Source organism: Oncorhynchus gorbuscha, linkage group LG03 (genome assembly GCF_021184085.1).
Source record: "Oncorhynchus gorbuscha isolate QuinsamMale2020 ecotype Even-year linkage group LG03, OgorEven_v1.0, whole genome shotgun sequence".
Lineage (NCBI taxonomy): Eukaryota > Metazoa > Chordata > Actinopteri > Salmoniformes > Salmonidae > Oncorhynchus > Oncorhynchus gorbuscha.
Window position 1 is genome coordinate 22,840,612 of NC_060175.1, and position 15,568 is coordinate 22,856,179.

Below are 15,568 nucleotides of genomic sequence, written 5' to 3' on the forward strand. Positions count from 1 at the left end.
ACTTGTCTTAAGGACTACATCAAAGTTGGATCAGCCTGTAGTGTGGTTTTAGACTTTAATTTTGAGTGTGACTCAAAATACAGACCACCATGGGTTGATAAATTTGATTTCCATTGATCATTTTTGTGTGATTTTGTTGTCAGCACATTCAACTATGTAAATAAAAAGTATTTAATAAGAATATTTCATTCATTCAGATCTAGGATGTGTTATTTTAGTGTTCCCTTTATTTTTTGGAGCAGTGTATATATTTAAAAAGTGGAGTTAGGGTGGTGGGTTTTTAATGAGTGTCGGGTTAGATGGTAAGGTTCTGGAGATTTATTTCCTTTATTTTGTAGCAAAGTATAAGGGAGTTATACTCAGTCCAATAGGTGGCGATAATGCAACATTTATTGGATGTCAACCGCGGTTAAACATCATCAAAGAAGAACACCTACTCAGTGAAGTGCGCGTGTGCATTACATCAATTATCCCTTGCACTCCTAAACAACGCTTTTTTTGTACTTTGGCAATGAGTAAAGTCTACCAAATGCAGTCCGCAGGGCTTTCTCTCATCACTATTTTTGGTCGTGAGTGCAAACGCCAACCGGATGCTTCACGTTTATACATCCGGTAAAATATCAGGCTCATTGGTCTGTCTGTGAAAGAACTGTAAACATTAACGTGTCTGACTTGGACGCTGTATTATGGAAGATGAAGAGGTTTGCGAAAGTTGGGAGGAAGCTGCAGACAGCGGGGTGAGGAAGAAAATCGATACAAGTTTTTGTATTTTCTTTAGGCCATGAACTGTGTGTGGTTGACCTGTCGAACACCTGTCGAACATTCAATGCCTTATGAGGTAGCCTAGTGGTTAGAGCGTTCAAACCCCCGAGCTGACAAGGTACAAATCTGTCGTTCTGCCCCTGAACAGGCCGTCATTGAAAATAAGAATGTTCTTAACTGACTTGCCTGGTTAAATAAAGGTAAAAATAAAAAGTGAGCGGCCTGTCGCCATGGCTGAGCCAAGCTCCACTAACGTAGCTACAGGCCCAAGTTTAGCCGGGGTATGGTGTTGCAAAGGCCTGGCCGGGAGAACATAACGTTAGTTATATCATATGTTTTTTTTGTAGTCGATGAGTGGAGAAAGTGAGTCCACAACCAGCTGTTGAAGTTAGCGGCAAGTTAATATTATGAAGTTAGCTATCTAACGTTAGCTAATTGGCTAGCCAGGTTGTGGAAAGTGTCGCTTGTACTACCATGGTACCCTGGCAGTTGGTTATCGGCTACAGTAACAGGCAAGTTACTGTAGTAAACTCTATTCTCTCAGGTTAAAATCCGCTAATTGGCTTAGCCAAAGTACATTTTGCGACTATTTTCACATTTCAACACTAAAATTTGAGTACTGGAATTCAACGGAACTAGTTAGCATGCCGAGTCAAATCAAGGCACGTCAAGTCTCCTGTCACCTACCCATTCACCCACAGCTCATCACATAAATGTAACGTTGTCAGAGTCTCTTGCTCTATTCTTTCACTGAATAATTGATTGAAGACTTAAAATGTATTTATTTGCCTGTTTCTCAGGAAATTGTGAAAAGACTTGAGGCAAAGTTGAAGATAAGCCAGAAAGCAAAGTTAGTGAAATAAGATCTTACTGAAAACAATTACAACGTTATGGCTATACGACAACTTTTGATTTGTTGATTAATACAAACTCTGCCCCTTCCCTCAGGAAAGCAAGCATCAGCTCAGGTAGCTCCCCCATACGAACTGCCATGGTTATCCAGGATGAATCTCTACCTGCAGCCCCCTCACCTCAAATCCGAATTCTGAAGCGCCCCTCAAGTAATGGTTCCTTGGGGTCCTCTGGTTCATCCAACCGCCCCACCCAGCAGCCGAAGTCACTGGCCCAGCGGGAGGCAGAGTATGCTGAGGCCCGCAGGAGGATTCTGGGTAGTGCTAGCTCGGAAGAAACGCCTCAGGACAAACCCAGGCCAGAAAGGTGAGACACCTACACTCAATGGTAGATAAACATATTACCTAGCCGTTTCTCAATCACTTATAGTATATTTCATTGTCTCTCCCCGTTAGACCAGTGCGAGTGAGTGCCCAACCACCGCAGCCAGACCTGGTTAGTCTGAACAATCGCATGATCCGCCAACCCACAGGCCCAGACGGTACCTCAGGCTTCCGTCGCTACAGATAGAGGAGGATCCTTAGTCTCTTCTTGGGGGCATGGTGTGCAGAGGACAAAGGGGAGGTAGCATGGTGCGTGAAGAGCAGAGTGGTGGGATGAAATGTAAAATTTGTGGTGATGATAGATGGTCAGAGACAAATTTTTGGCACGCAGAATGAGTTTAAGTATCCCTACCACCCCTTTCTGCTGACTGTTGACACGCCCTTTGCCTTTTGCCCTCTGCCCTGTTTCTAGCCTGCGCGGAGGGTTGCGTCAGATCTCCTGTCTGTCCCACACTGACCAGGGCTTTGCCTCAGGACTCCATACACTGTGATATCTCCCATGATGCACCCTAAGCTTCCCAATGCCCCTCTCAGTGCCCCTCTTCTGTTGAGGACCAGGGTCTTCCAGGGTCTGCGGCATGCCCGCCTTGCCCTCCAGGTGAATGACAGACTGAGTCGGTGGGACTTCAAGGTGGCCAGGGGAAAGTTGGGAATGAACCTATCGACAGACATGTGTGGATGAGGGCCATGGATAGAGCAGGGGAGTGACAAGGTGTCACTACGATGTGTTGCCATATTCAAGCAATAATTCTGAAATCAACATGAAAACCCGGCTTCTCTAGCTAAACTGCCATCTGCCTGGGCAGTATATGTTAATATTTGTTTTATGTTTTTAATTCAATTTTTACATTTCCTGGTTTGTTTTATTTTCCTGTTTTTAAAAACTGGGCAGGAACTGAAGGGTACATTTGGAATTATTAGGTTAATGTCTTTCTTGCATCTCGATGCTTTAGTTTATTAATCTGTTTTTAAAGTGGCAATGATATACAGTAGAAGAAAAACAAATGATATAATTTACAATTTAGTGAAGCTGAATGTTTTTATAGGATCTTATGCACATGGTCATTGAAAGTAGTAGCCATTATTAAAATATATTTAGTATTTGTTGAGATTAGAATAAAATACTGTATTTTATAGACAGCCAAAAAGTCATCCTGAAAAATATTCAAACTGAGTGGCCTTGTTGCTTCTTGTGCAGAGAGACGACCAAGAAAGAGGGGCCACAGATTTTTATTTTATTTTTTTGTGATTAAGAGTTGTTTGAATAGGAAGCCATTGGCTGGAGGAGTTCAACTTTTAAGCAGTGTCTCTATTCTGTCCCGTCTTTCTTTTTGTCCCTCTCCAGGGTTGCCTTACTTGGAGAGAGGATGATGAAGACAAGTTGGAATAAAGACTACAATAGAGTGAGAGAGATTGATTGAGGATGTTGCAATTTGCTTGGTTAGAAGGCAATGTTATGAAGTAGAGTGCCAAAGTTGAACAGAAACCCAATTCTCCCCAGCGGAGGTGGGACATGTCATAGCTTTTAATCTGTCTAGTTTTGTTAATGAAATGACAAACTACATATTGGCTGTTTTTAAACCATACTAAATGTGTAAACTCAATGCCTTAAATTATTTGGTTTCATATTGGACCCCACAGTTACCAAGGCACCTCAGGTTAATGTTCTTGGATGCTGTGATTTGTTTAATTCTATGTTCTCACCTTTAACTCCCTTTGCCTCTCATGTCTGTTATTTGGCCAGCCTAAGAACCCCAGGAAGGTGGTTTTGTTGGCCCCTCTCTCAGGGAGGTTTTAATGCTGGACAAGCTAAATCGTGGCTCTGCTCAACTGTAATCCCAGAGATGGTGACTGACTGGACTTGTTGTATAGCCTACTTTGTGAAGAAAGTCCCATACGGTAACCTCTTTTGGGAGTATACCTAAAGTATGTTACATCTGGGCCACTTAAAGTAATTTTAACCTTATCCTTTATTAGGATTATTGATCAGAGCTGGCTAGACAGTTGAAAGCAATATGGTGGCGAAACGCAGGTGTATTGTATAACACCCTGAGTGCGGTTTCCACACCTGCCAGATCAGAGATTAGCCTGGAAAAGGAAGGGAGCAGACAATGGAGGATTCTGATCCTCCTGATCAGTGTTGTGTTTAATTCAGAAAGTGAATTAATGTAATTAAGTCCATATGAATTGTAAACTGAATTGACCTCACCCCTGCATTTGAGCCTGCGCAGCTCCAGTAACCATCGGTTATGGGTGACAATGAAGAGATGAGGATAGTCTGTCATGTGGAAACATGGAAAGACAAACAAATCAGCCTGTAATGGGTTCTTTTTTCCATGCCCTTTAATAAAAACCTATTGACAAGCGAAACACAAAATTGCAAATATGTTTGGTGTACAGCATTTTATTTATAAAATGGGATATGTTCATGGACTAACTAATATTAGTAGTTTTACAGATGCCATGTATAGCTGAGAATTGAACCGTAAACAGCCCATAACTCGATGTCTACAGGAAGCATTTCAAATACATTTTATTATAGAATTCTTAAACAATCATATGTGAATGACATTCTGCACAACGGACAAATTCAATTGCATTTCAGAAATGCTTAATGTGACCATGGTTGTCAATGTTAAGTGTCCAATGAGCTGTGCTTTTGAAGTTCTATTCAGGTACAAAACAATTGTTTACTTTCAGTTAGGCTAATGCTTGAAATTATTTCCAATTTAAGCCTTGGCAGTAACAACTGCATGTACGATTAAATGTTCCCTAATTGTATTGGGCTGTTGTAGCTTTCAAATTAGATTGGTGCCAGAAATCTGAGATTGTTTTCCTTCAGAGAACTTTCCAGTGAGAAAAATAGCCTTTAATGCAGTAAGCACTTGACATATGTCTTATTACAAACCTGAGCATGATCTATAAATGTCTGTCATCCTAATGTATATCTCCTTGGTTGTAATTTACAGTAACTGTCCTGTCTAGCCTAATGTCCTGGATATATTGCTTCTATTATTTTTTTGTTTGAATAAACTGCAGTAATTATAACTTATTCTGAGAACTTTTAGCCCCTTCAAGACAAGGATGTACATTTTTATTTAGGCAAAAATAAACTCCTATCCACTTCTGTGCCATGCTCAGAAAGGCTATGGAAGTGTTTTACTATGGAAAGGTCCTCCTAAAAGTGAGTAAGATTGTCTCAAGCAGCACTGTCATGATTCTCCCTTTGTGTTCATCCTCTTATGCTCAGTTAACCTTTTACATTTGCGTGAATTGGCCTATATACCTGAAACCCCACCTCTTTAAGGAATACCTAGGATAGGATAAAGTAATCCTTCTCACCATCCCCCCCCCCTTAAAAGATTTAGATGCACTATTGTAAAGTGGCTGTTCCACTGGATGTCATAAGGTGAATGCACCAATTTGTAAGTCGCTCTGGATAAGAGCGTCTGCTAAATGACTTAAATGTAATGTAAATGTATATGCATAGGGCTACAGAATAAACATGAGCATATGGATAACGATGGTAGCAATTAAAAGGGAACAATTTGGAGGTTATGGGAAAATAAGAGTAAAGTTGAGGACTGAATCCAAGCATTACACTTGATTTTGTGAATTTTACATTTACTGTACTTTTTTCACTGCATTTGATAACGAAATCTGAAAATACTTGATACATTCAGTAACATAATATTCATGGAAATTTTGGGTAGGTGCAACATATGACCAAAAAAAATTACAAGAGTTTGAGTGAGAGGTGTAAATGGTGTCTCCAGGTGACGCTCCATTATTTGATTGATGGCTCATTCATCACACACAACCCACTGATATTGCCAACTATTTTAATTATTTTTTGATTAGCAAATTTAAGCATGACATGCCAGCAACAAACGCTGACAGTACACATCCAAGTATATCTGATCAAATTATGAAAGACAAGCATTTTGAATTCCTTAGTGTGGAAAAGGTGAAAAAAAGGTCTCAACAATGACAAGCCACCGGAGTCTTGACATCTTAGATGGAAAATTACTGGATGACATTGCCACTATTTGCCATATCTTCAATTTAAGCCCACTAGAAAGTGTGTGCCTTCAGGCCTGGAGGGAAGCAAAAGTCATTCCTAAGAATAGTAAAGCTTAATTGACTGTTTTTGGTGTTTGACCAGATACAAAGCTATTTTACAGTAAACAAATTGACAGACTTTCAGCACGCTTATAGGGAAGGAAATTCAACAAGCACAGCACTTACACAAATTACTGTTTGGCTGAAAGAAATTGATAATATTGTGGGGGCTGCTTTTAATATTATCGATCATAGTCTATTGCTGTTAAAACTGTGTTATGGCTTTACACCCCCTGCTATATTGGGGCGGCACGTAGCCTAGTGGTTGGAGTGTTGGGCCAGTAACCGAAAGGTTGCTAGATCGAATCTCTGAGCTGACAAGGTAAAAATCTGTCCTTCTGCCCCTAAACAAGGCAGTTAACCCACTGTTCCTAGGCGGTCATTGTAAATAAGATTTTGTTCTCAAACTGACTTGCCTAGTTAAATAAAAAATATTGTAGATAGAGTTACTTGTCTAACAAATCACAGTTATTTCATGGAAGCCCCTCCCAACATAATCCAGGTAGAATCAGGAATTCCCCAGGGCAGCTGTCTAGGCCCCATACTTTTTTTCTCCATATTTACTAATGATATGCCACTGGCTTTGAGTAAGGCCAGTGTGTCTCCGTATGCAGATGACTAAACACTATATACAGTGGGACAAAAAAGTATTTAGTCAGACATGAATTGTGCAAGTTCTCCCACTTAAAGATGAGAGAGGCCTGTAATTTTCATCATAGGTACACTTCAGCTATGACAGACAAAATCAGGGGGAAAAAAATCCAGAAAATCACATTGTAGGATTTTTAATGAATTTATTTGCAAATTATGGTGGAAAATAAGTATTTGGAAGCAGATCATCATTTTGGTGCGCATAGAATAGTCACACGTGCATTCAGGTGAGTGTTCCCCACTGTTGGTATAATTTCATTATTCCAATATGTTTTCATTAATTGAATTCACTTATTCTATTTTATGAGAATTTGTAAGATTCTTATTTGCATAAAATAGACAGAGACAGAGACCAGTCTTATCAAAAATAGATAATAGTATTTATTCTCGGAGCGCACTGCCATGTAACCACAAACAGTTTATATACTCCCTTTAAGAGTGTGCTCCTAATCTCAGCTCGTTACCTGTAGAACAGACACCTGAGAGCCAGAAATCTTTCTGATTGCGAGGGGGTCAATACTTATTTCCCTCCTTAAACTGCAAATCAATTTAAAACATTTTTGAAATGCGCTTTTCTGGATTTTTGTTGTTATTCTGTCTCGCTGTTCAAATAAACCACCATTAAAATTATAGACTGATCCTTTCTTCATCAGTGGGCAAACGTACAAAATCAGCAGGGGATCAAATACTTTTTTCCTCTCACTGTATGTTGTAAACTTTCATTCATTGGCTAGGTTGTAGCAACCTCATGATGGGTATAGGGAAAAGTCGATGTTACATTGAGCTGAGTGAATGGAATATGAATGAGAGTAATCCAATATGCTGTAATAGAAATATGGCCATGCTCATTAAAACAAATAATCGTCCTCCCTCAATTTAAAATGGCACAGACCGCCACTGTGTTCAACATACTCCAGAAGTATATGTTGAGATGTCAACAAATCGTTGATCAACATTAAATCCTGTGGATTGCACATCCTGCATTACTCATTCCAGAATGGATGCAAAGCCGCTGACTGGGATGTAGAACAAGTCTTTACTGGCTTTTTCACAATTGCCCTGCACATAAAAGACTTTGTAAGAGTCACAGATTGTAGCACCAGCATGTACTTCTGCATGTACCGATGGATAGAAAACGGAAATGTGTCGGACCACTGCTCTGGCCGCACATAAAACAGTATGTGAAGATAGTGAGAAGAGGAGAACAAACCAGGGAAGAAAGAAAGAGATTAACTCATGGACAGTCAGAAATGTGAATAGCAAGTCAAATTTACAAACAACTTGTGTTCAGGTGTGTGTGTTCAGGGTTGTGTTCAGGTGTGTGTGTGTGTGTGTGTGTGTGTGTGTGTGTGTGTGTGTGTGTGTGTGTGTGTGTGTGTGTGTGTGTGTGTGTGTGTGTGTTAGAGAGAGAGTGTTTAACTCCTGGACTTTCAGAGACAAAAATAATACACTTGTTATGTATTATTGTTTTAAACTTACTTTTCTCTGTTGTATCTGTTAAGGTAATGCTATACAAAATGTATTAATCAATGTTTATTATTTAAAATCAAACTATATTGTCTGTGTCATAAGTTATAAATAAGCTTTGTACTATTTGACACATTGGTTAGTGTCAATACCACATTTGTTATGTTTATATAGAGATGCCACCAATTATTGGTCATGGAAATTTGGTTAAAAGTCATGGAAAATTCCTGAAATGTCATCTGTCAGAATGTGTATGAACCACGCTTGAGCTCTGACGTCCTGTATAGCATGTTACTGTACAGCCAATGCGTTGCAATTTAGGCACTTATCAGTGTCCCAATCTGTCATTTTTAACCCACACACCGGTACGCTATGGCCTCGATTCAATTAGATCGAGGCTTTGGGAATTAACCTGCGTTTTGGCGGTGTAACTGCAATATGAGCTGACAAAAATCGGTGAGTGGCTACTGTTGTGTGTCACCAACATCTCCCATCCTTATTATCGACAACACGTTAGAGGTTGAAAAATGGCAATAAAGTGTAGGCTCTATTGATGTTAGAAATAACGACAGGCTAATGCATGTTTTCATGTTCATTTGGGATTAGGGGATTTATAGTCTATCAGTCTAATTGAAGTGTAGGCAATAGAACATCACACATTCAAGTGTTTAAATTTGTAACGTGGCTGTATGGGAATTGTCGGATATAAAGTAGGGTGTGGTTTTGTTGCATCCAATGCCAGTGTCTGCAAAAAGGCAACACAAGGAGCCACTTGTGGATTTCACAGCTCTTAATGCAGTTCCAACTCGACACCGCCAAAACAACTGCTATGCGGATGTCGGCAAACGCGGCTCTGCTAGAATCTAGCCCTATGTTATTCTTACAAGTGAAGCATTTACTACAAAAAAGTCAACAATGTGGTTGTTCTCCTCTGTGACTTCGCTGGTGCCGTTTTAGATGACTTGCTGTTCTGAAGCATTTCACACACATAGGGCACTTATATGGTCTCTCCCCTGTATGAATCCTCAAATGTGCTGCTTGGGATCCACTGTGAGTGAAGCATTTACCACATTCTTTGCACTGATACGGTTTCTCTCCAGTGTGCGTCCTCATATGTATGGTCAGGATTTTCTTTTGACTGAAGCATTTGCCACATTCTTTGCATTGATATGGTTTCTCCCCTGAGTGAGTCAGCCTGTGACTGGTCAGGGTTCTCTTTTCTCTGAAACTCTTGCCACATACATTGCAGCAATATGGTTTCTCCCCAGTGTGAATTCTCTGATGAGTTTTTAAAATGCTAATTTTCAGAAAGCATTTCCTGCAGACGGGACACCTGTGTGGTCTCTCCCCTGAGTGAGCCACCCTCAATGGAACTTTCAACTCACTGGCTTCCCTGGTCTTAATAAGGCTTTGTACTTTATTTGTCCATGTTGTCTTTGATTTGAGTGGCTGTAACTGTGACATTAGTCCTCCACTGTCCACCCCATTGCCACTGTTCCCAATATGAGCTGCAGAACGATCCAAATTTACTGGAGAAAAGAGATTTAATTCATTGTTTGGTTCATATACTCCATAGCCCTCCCCATCAAGTTCTGTTTTGATGTCTTCAGTTGTTTTGGTGGGAAGAGAGTCCCCCTCTCTGTTCTCCACTGTCTGGTTTTGGTAAAGATATAAGGGCTGAGGAGGGTCCTGATCATAGTCACTTTTCACACAGGGAAGAGAGAATATGAACTCTTTTATATCAGACTCCAGCCCCTGAAGCTGCTCTTCCTCCTGACTGGTCCCAAACTCCTCCTGTTCCACTTTAATCTGAGTGGGCTCTGGGTCCTCCTGGTCCAGACTGGGGCTCCACTCCTGCTCACAGTGCTGCTTCTCAGCAAGAGCCTCCTCTTCAGGGACAGGGAGAATGAGCTGCTGGGTGTCTGAGATGATTGGATAACTAATTAGTCATCAATAGAGAGCAATAGTAATGGCATCTTTTTGTAGGCACTAACTCTGCCATGGTTAGTTGGATAAAACCTATGGGAAAATGAATGGAGTTTTTGTAGGGGCTTTGGGTAAACGCAGAAAATAAGGTCAGAGGTCAACACAGGCTTAGGAGATCTTATGTTTATTTCTATGAGATAATCTTCATCAGCTAACATAAATGCTTCAAAATTCACAAAAAGTTATGTAATAAAACCCCCCAAAGAGTTCATAAGTCATAAAGGTCATGTTAACTGACTGATATTATCTCATAACAAAACATAAGATCTCCCAAGCCTGTGTTAACCTCTGGCCCTATTTTCAGCGTTTATCCCAAAAGCCTATTATTTCCCCATAGGAATGGTTCAACGAACGGGACCGGTTATTAGGACTACAAGCTGGTGAACGCTGTAGTTCTATGTGCCAAGTTCAAATTAACATTAATTTTCAGAAAAATATCTACAAATCGGTTGATTGCCAGGCCTGGCTGGTTCAATCACATTAATTGATCTAGCGGCGGTCATTACTACCAGAGCCATCTATTAAGTACATATGGCTCTGCTCACCTGGTCTCTGTATGTCAGGTTTGCAAACCAAATCCAGCAGCCTCCGTAGACGTTCGATCTCCTCATTTGAACGGGAGATTTCTTCCTGGTAGTCTACTATGGTATTTTCCACGGCCCCAAGTATCTCAACAGCCACCGCTGTTAACCGCTCGTTTAGATAATCCTGCAACAGCTGCATTTTAGACATTTTGAAGGAATATGACGAACAGAATAAATTAACACGTGTATGCTATGTGCTGCTAATTTGGTGTCTATGTACCTAGCAAGCGACCATCCTTTCGAGACCGCAAAAGATAGGCTACTTTACCCTTTTATGTCAACAACGCGAACGTTTCCTCTTTACGTATCGGTAAACGAGGGAGGTGTCGCCGCCTGCTGTACTGGAGATGTTGCGCATTTGAATTGAACGATCTCCACCTGGCACCAACATGGGAGTCCCAAAGAATATGCTAGGAAATTACACCAAAAGTTGTGCTGTAATGGGAAATATCCTACATCTCAATATAATGTGTCTAAAGGTAAAGTTTGAGAAACTCAATTATAATACATAAAGGTACATTGAGAAACTACTTTTTTTAAATATAATTTGAGCCCTGTCCTATTTAATAAAAGTTGTATTCACATTCACAAGTTGCATAACAATAGAAATCTATTATTTCTATGAGCATAACTCCAGGACTCTATAAAATGATTAAGGCATTCAGACTAGGCTGTAGATATACCATACACGCTCCGAACAATATCTACCCAGTGGTCACAGCTTAGCATTTTGAATACAATTTAGAGTTGTGAATCTAATGATATTGTTTGGAAAATGCATAATAAAAAATAACAGGTTGTTGATTAACAATTACCGCTCTCACAGATTATTAAAACCCTTTTCCTACAGTCAAATGACCAAATCAACCTCTAGTGGCCTCATTGGTGGAATGATATTAATATTTTAATAATTTTATATTTAATAGACATTCTTTTTTTTAAACAGCCAAAAATATGGTGTTTATGTCAAACGGTTTTGTTATTTTTCAGGCTTCTGTGATGTACACTACCATTCAAAAGTTTGAGGTCACGTAGAAATGTCCTTGTTTTCCATGAAAACATACATGAAATGGGTTGCAAAATTAATAGGAAATATAGTCAAGACGTTGACAAGGTTATAAATAATGATTTTTAATTGAAATAATAATTGTGTCCTTCAAACTTTGCTTTCGTCAAAGAATACTCCATTTGCAGCAATTACAGGCTTGCAGACCTTTGGCATTCTAGTTGTCAATTTGTTGAGGTAATCTGAAGAGATTTCACCCCCATGCTTCCTGAAGCACCTCCCACAAGTTGGATTGACTTGATGGGCACTTCTTACGTACCATACAGTCAAGCTGCTCCCACAACAGCTCAATAGGTCTGAGATCCGGTGACTGTGCTGGCTACTTCATTTTAGACAGAGTACCAGCTGACTGCTTCTTCCCTAAATAGTTCTTGCATAGTTTGGAGCTGTGCTTTGGGTCATTGTCCTGTTGTAGGAGGAAATTGGCTCCAATCAAGCGCCGTCCACAGGGTATGGTATGGCATGGCGTTGCAAAATGGAATGATAGCCTTCCTTCTTCAAGATCCCTTTTACCCTGTACAAATCTCCAACTTTACCACCACCAAAGCACCCCTAGACCATCACATTGCCTCCACCATGCTTGACAGATGGTGTCAAGCACTCCTCCAGCAATGTTCTTTTTTGTGATCTGAACACCTCAAACTTAGATTTGTCTGTCCATAACACTTTTTTCCAACCTTCCTCTGTCCAGTGTCTGTGTTCTTTTGCCCATCTTAATCTTTTCTTTTTATTGGCCAGTCTAAGATATGGCTTTTTCTTTGCAACTCTGCCTAGAAGGCCAGCATCACCTCTTCACTGTTGACGTTGAGACTGGTGTTTTGTGGGTACTATTTAAGGAAGCTGCCAGTTTAGGACTTGTGACTCGTCTGTTTCTCAAACTAGACACTCTACTGTACTTGTCCTCTTGCTCAGTTGTGCACCAGGGCCTCCCACTCTTTATATTCTGGTTAGAGCCAGTTTGCGCTGAGTAGTACACAGAGTTGTACGAGATCTTCAGTTCCTTGGCAATTTATCGCATGGAATAGCCTTCATTTCTCAGAACAAGAATAGACTGACGAGTTTCAGAAGAGTTCTTTGTTTCTGGCCATTTTGAGCCTGTAATCAGTCTAGTCTAAAGAAGGCCAGTTGTATTGCTTCTTTAATCAGGACAACAGTTTTCAGCTGTGCTAACATAATTGAAAAGGGTTTTCTAATGATCAATTAGCCTTTTAAAACGATTGATTTGGATTAGCTAACACAATGTGCCATTGGAACACAGGAGTGATGGTTGCTGATAATGGGCCTCTGTACTCCTATGTAGATATTCCATTAAAAAATCAGAAGTTTCCAGCTACAATAGTCATTTACAACATTAACAATGTCTACACTGTATTTCTGATCAATTTTATGTTATTTTAATGGACAAATGTATTTGTTCGCTGCTCTGGCCCCCCAATGGTGGAACAAACTCCCTCACGACGCCAGGACAGCGGAGTCAATCACCACCTTCCGGAGACACCTGAAACCCCACCTCTTTAAGGAATACCTAGGATAGGATAAGTATTCCCCCCCCCCTTTAAGATTTAGATGCACTATTGTAAAGTGACTGTTCCACTGGATGTCATAAGGTGAATGCACCAATTTGTAAGTCGCTCTGGATAAGAGCGTCTGCTAAATGACTTAAATGTAATGATGTAAATGTTTTTCTTTAAAAAACAAGGACATTCCTAAGTGACCCCAAACTTTTGAATGGAAGTGTAGATACATCTGTCTATTTGACAATTTAAAACACAATACAACCACACATGGATAACAAAAATCAATGTGATGATGTTAAATCAAGTTGAATCAATGACGACTAATGGGATTTGCAAAGTCATCGATATTAGGGAATTTAGGATTTTTTTCACCCAACTTTTCACCTAAATCCAATGACAGTGAGACATTTTTTGTTGTTGATTCCACGTTGAATTCACATTAGCTGATAACCAGATGTAAATCAAATCTAGATATTGACCTGATATTTGTGGTGAGAATTCGGAGCCGGCTCATTTGGCTCTGTTCACGTAAAAGAGCCGGCTAATTTGGCTCCCAAACAGCTCTTTGTTCAAAATGCTTTTAAAAATCAACCTTGACCCATTAAAAAATAGCACATGCCCAATGTAAACCCCAAAAGGTAGGCTACCATTATGTCGATCGTGAATTTTTCCAGAACAAATTATTAGATCGCCTGCAAAAAAAAATCAGCGTGGACCAGATTGACGTGTTCTCTCCACTATTGATTGTTTCTGCAGTGAGGATTCAGCTTCTTTGATAATTATTTTGTAACTTATCTTCAGAAAAATTCTGTTTTGATCTCAAAAAGCAGTAGTAGTAGAATGCAAATCAGGGAGCCAAATAAACAACTCTTTCACCGATGCGATTCGGTTCCCGACGTTCATCAAAAAGATCAGTTCAAAAAGAGCCGTTCGTTCATAAACGACCCACCAGTAGTGGGGTGTGATGCAATTTGACTTAAAAAGAACAACAAGTCATGCAATCTGATGTAGAAGTCCTCAATGTATGTTCATGTGATTTATATCTGTTTGTCCAGTTTCTCTCCATTCTACCAGGTAGCCTGGTATGGCAGCCTTGTGCAACACACAGAGTTCAATGGGAGCTCATTGTGGCAGTGGCTTTGATGCTGACATCATGGAGGACCTTCCTGGCAGTTAACCTTTTATATTATTACCACGTTATTCGTTTCCACACCCTTGATTCAACCTCTTAATGTTCTTTTGAATTGAGGAAAAGGTACATTTTTGCATTTTTTATGAATCTTCTAATTATATATACACAGTCAATGTTTTAACATTGTTCTCATTGACTGATCTGTCTTACATATAAAATGCAAAATATACCTATTTAAGTTTTCCCATCTTTCATTAAGTAGCTGAGATATGAAGAAGCATGCTTTTGTACATACACATTATATATAGTAATGTGTGCTCCTTAGTCATGTATGAATCCCAGACTAATTTAATATTTCAATCTATTCCTACAGTGACAGAGAAACAACGGACTGTCAGAATGACCCCGCTGTTAGAGGAAAAGTGTGACACCCTATATTTGAATAGCACACTTTGTCATGATCATATTTTATGTTCTAAATCTGGTTCATTTTAGTTTTAAAAATATGTAAGACAGGCAGAAAGGCAGTTGGCGAACCTGAGGTCCTCTCATGAGTGTTAGGAGCTGAAGGTAAGCAGTCAGAGAACTCTTCTCCCTAAACCCCTTTAGCTAGTTACCCTGCCCTCTAATGTATATGACCAATATTCCATGTCTAATACACTGACATTAACTACGGCAAATACTATTTTGGTCTGATGATAATGAGCGATGTTGATGAGGTTCATATTTTCTCTGCCAACAGGTGAGACTGGGCGTTGTGCCATTACGGAGCATTACGGTGGGGATGTCAGGGTGCCCAGTGCCATTACGGAGCATTACGGTGGGGATGTCAGGGTGCCCAGTGCCATTACGGAGCATTACGGTGGGGATGTCAGGGTGCCCAGTGCCATTACGGAGCATTACGGTGGGGATGTCAGGGTGCCCAGTGCCATTACGGAGCATTACGGTGGGGATGTCAGGGTGCCCAGTGCCATTACGGAACATTACGGTGGGGATGTCAGGGTGCCCAGTGCCATTACAGAGCATTACGGTGGGGATGTCAGGGT

At 40.2% G+C, this 15,568-nt stretch overlaps 2 protein-coding genes across 3 annotated transcripts; one reads left to right on the top strand and one right to left on the bottom strand.

The window, feature by feature from the left end:
• The first annotated feature begins 425 nt into the window (after positions 1 to 425).
• On the top strand, positions 426 to 5,045 carry LOC124028552 (SUZ domain-containing protein 1-like). 2 transcript variants are annotated; one of them, XM_046340605.1, is made up of 6 exons: positions 426 to 737; positions 1,563 to 1,612; positions 1,711 to 1,980; positions 2,070 to 2,246; positions 2,410 to 2,595; positions 3,343 to 5,045. In XM_046340605.1, exons 1-4 carry the CDS (start codon positions 687 to 689, stop codon positions 2,182 to 2,184), a joined length of 486 nt encoding a protein of 161 aa, XP_046196561.1. In that variant the 5' UTR covers positions 426 to 686; the 3' UTR covers positions 2,185 to 2,246; positions 2,410 to 2,595; positions 3,343 to 5,045. The 2 variants fall into 2 exon arrangements, with proteins under 2 accessions (XP_046196561.1, XP_046196554.1); XM_046340598.1 differs by having other exon boundaries at positions 2,410 to 5,045.
• A 3,033-nt stretch (positions 5,046 to 8,078) lies between these two features.
• Positions 8,079 to 11,093, bottom strand: LOC124028568 (zinc finger protein 2 homolog). The gene is made up of 2 exons (XM_046340613.1): positions 10,769 to 11,093; positions 8,079 to 10,159 (listed from the first exon to the last, which is right to left on the bottom strand). Exons 1-2 carry the CDS (start codon positions 10,953 to 10,955, stop codon positions 9,147 to 9,149), a joined length of 1,200 nt encoding a protein of 399 aa, XP_046196569.1. The 5' UTR covers positions 10,956 to 11,093; the 3' UTR covers positions 8,079 to 9,146.
• Between the last annotated feature and the right edge of the window lie 4,475 nt (positions 11,094 to 15,568).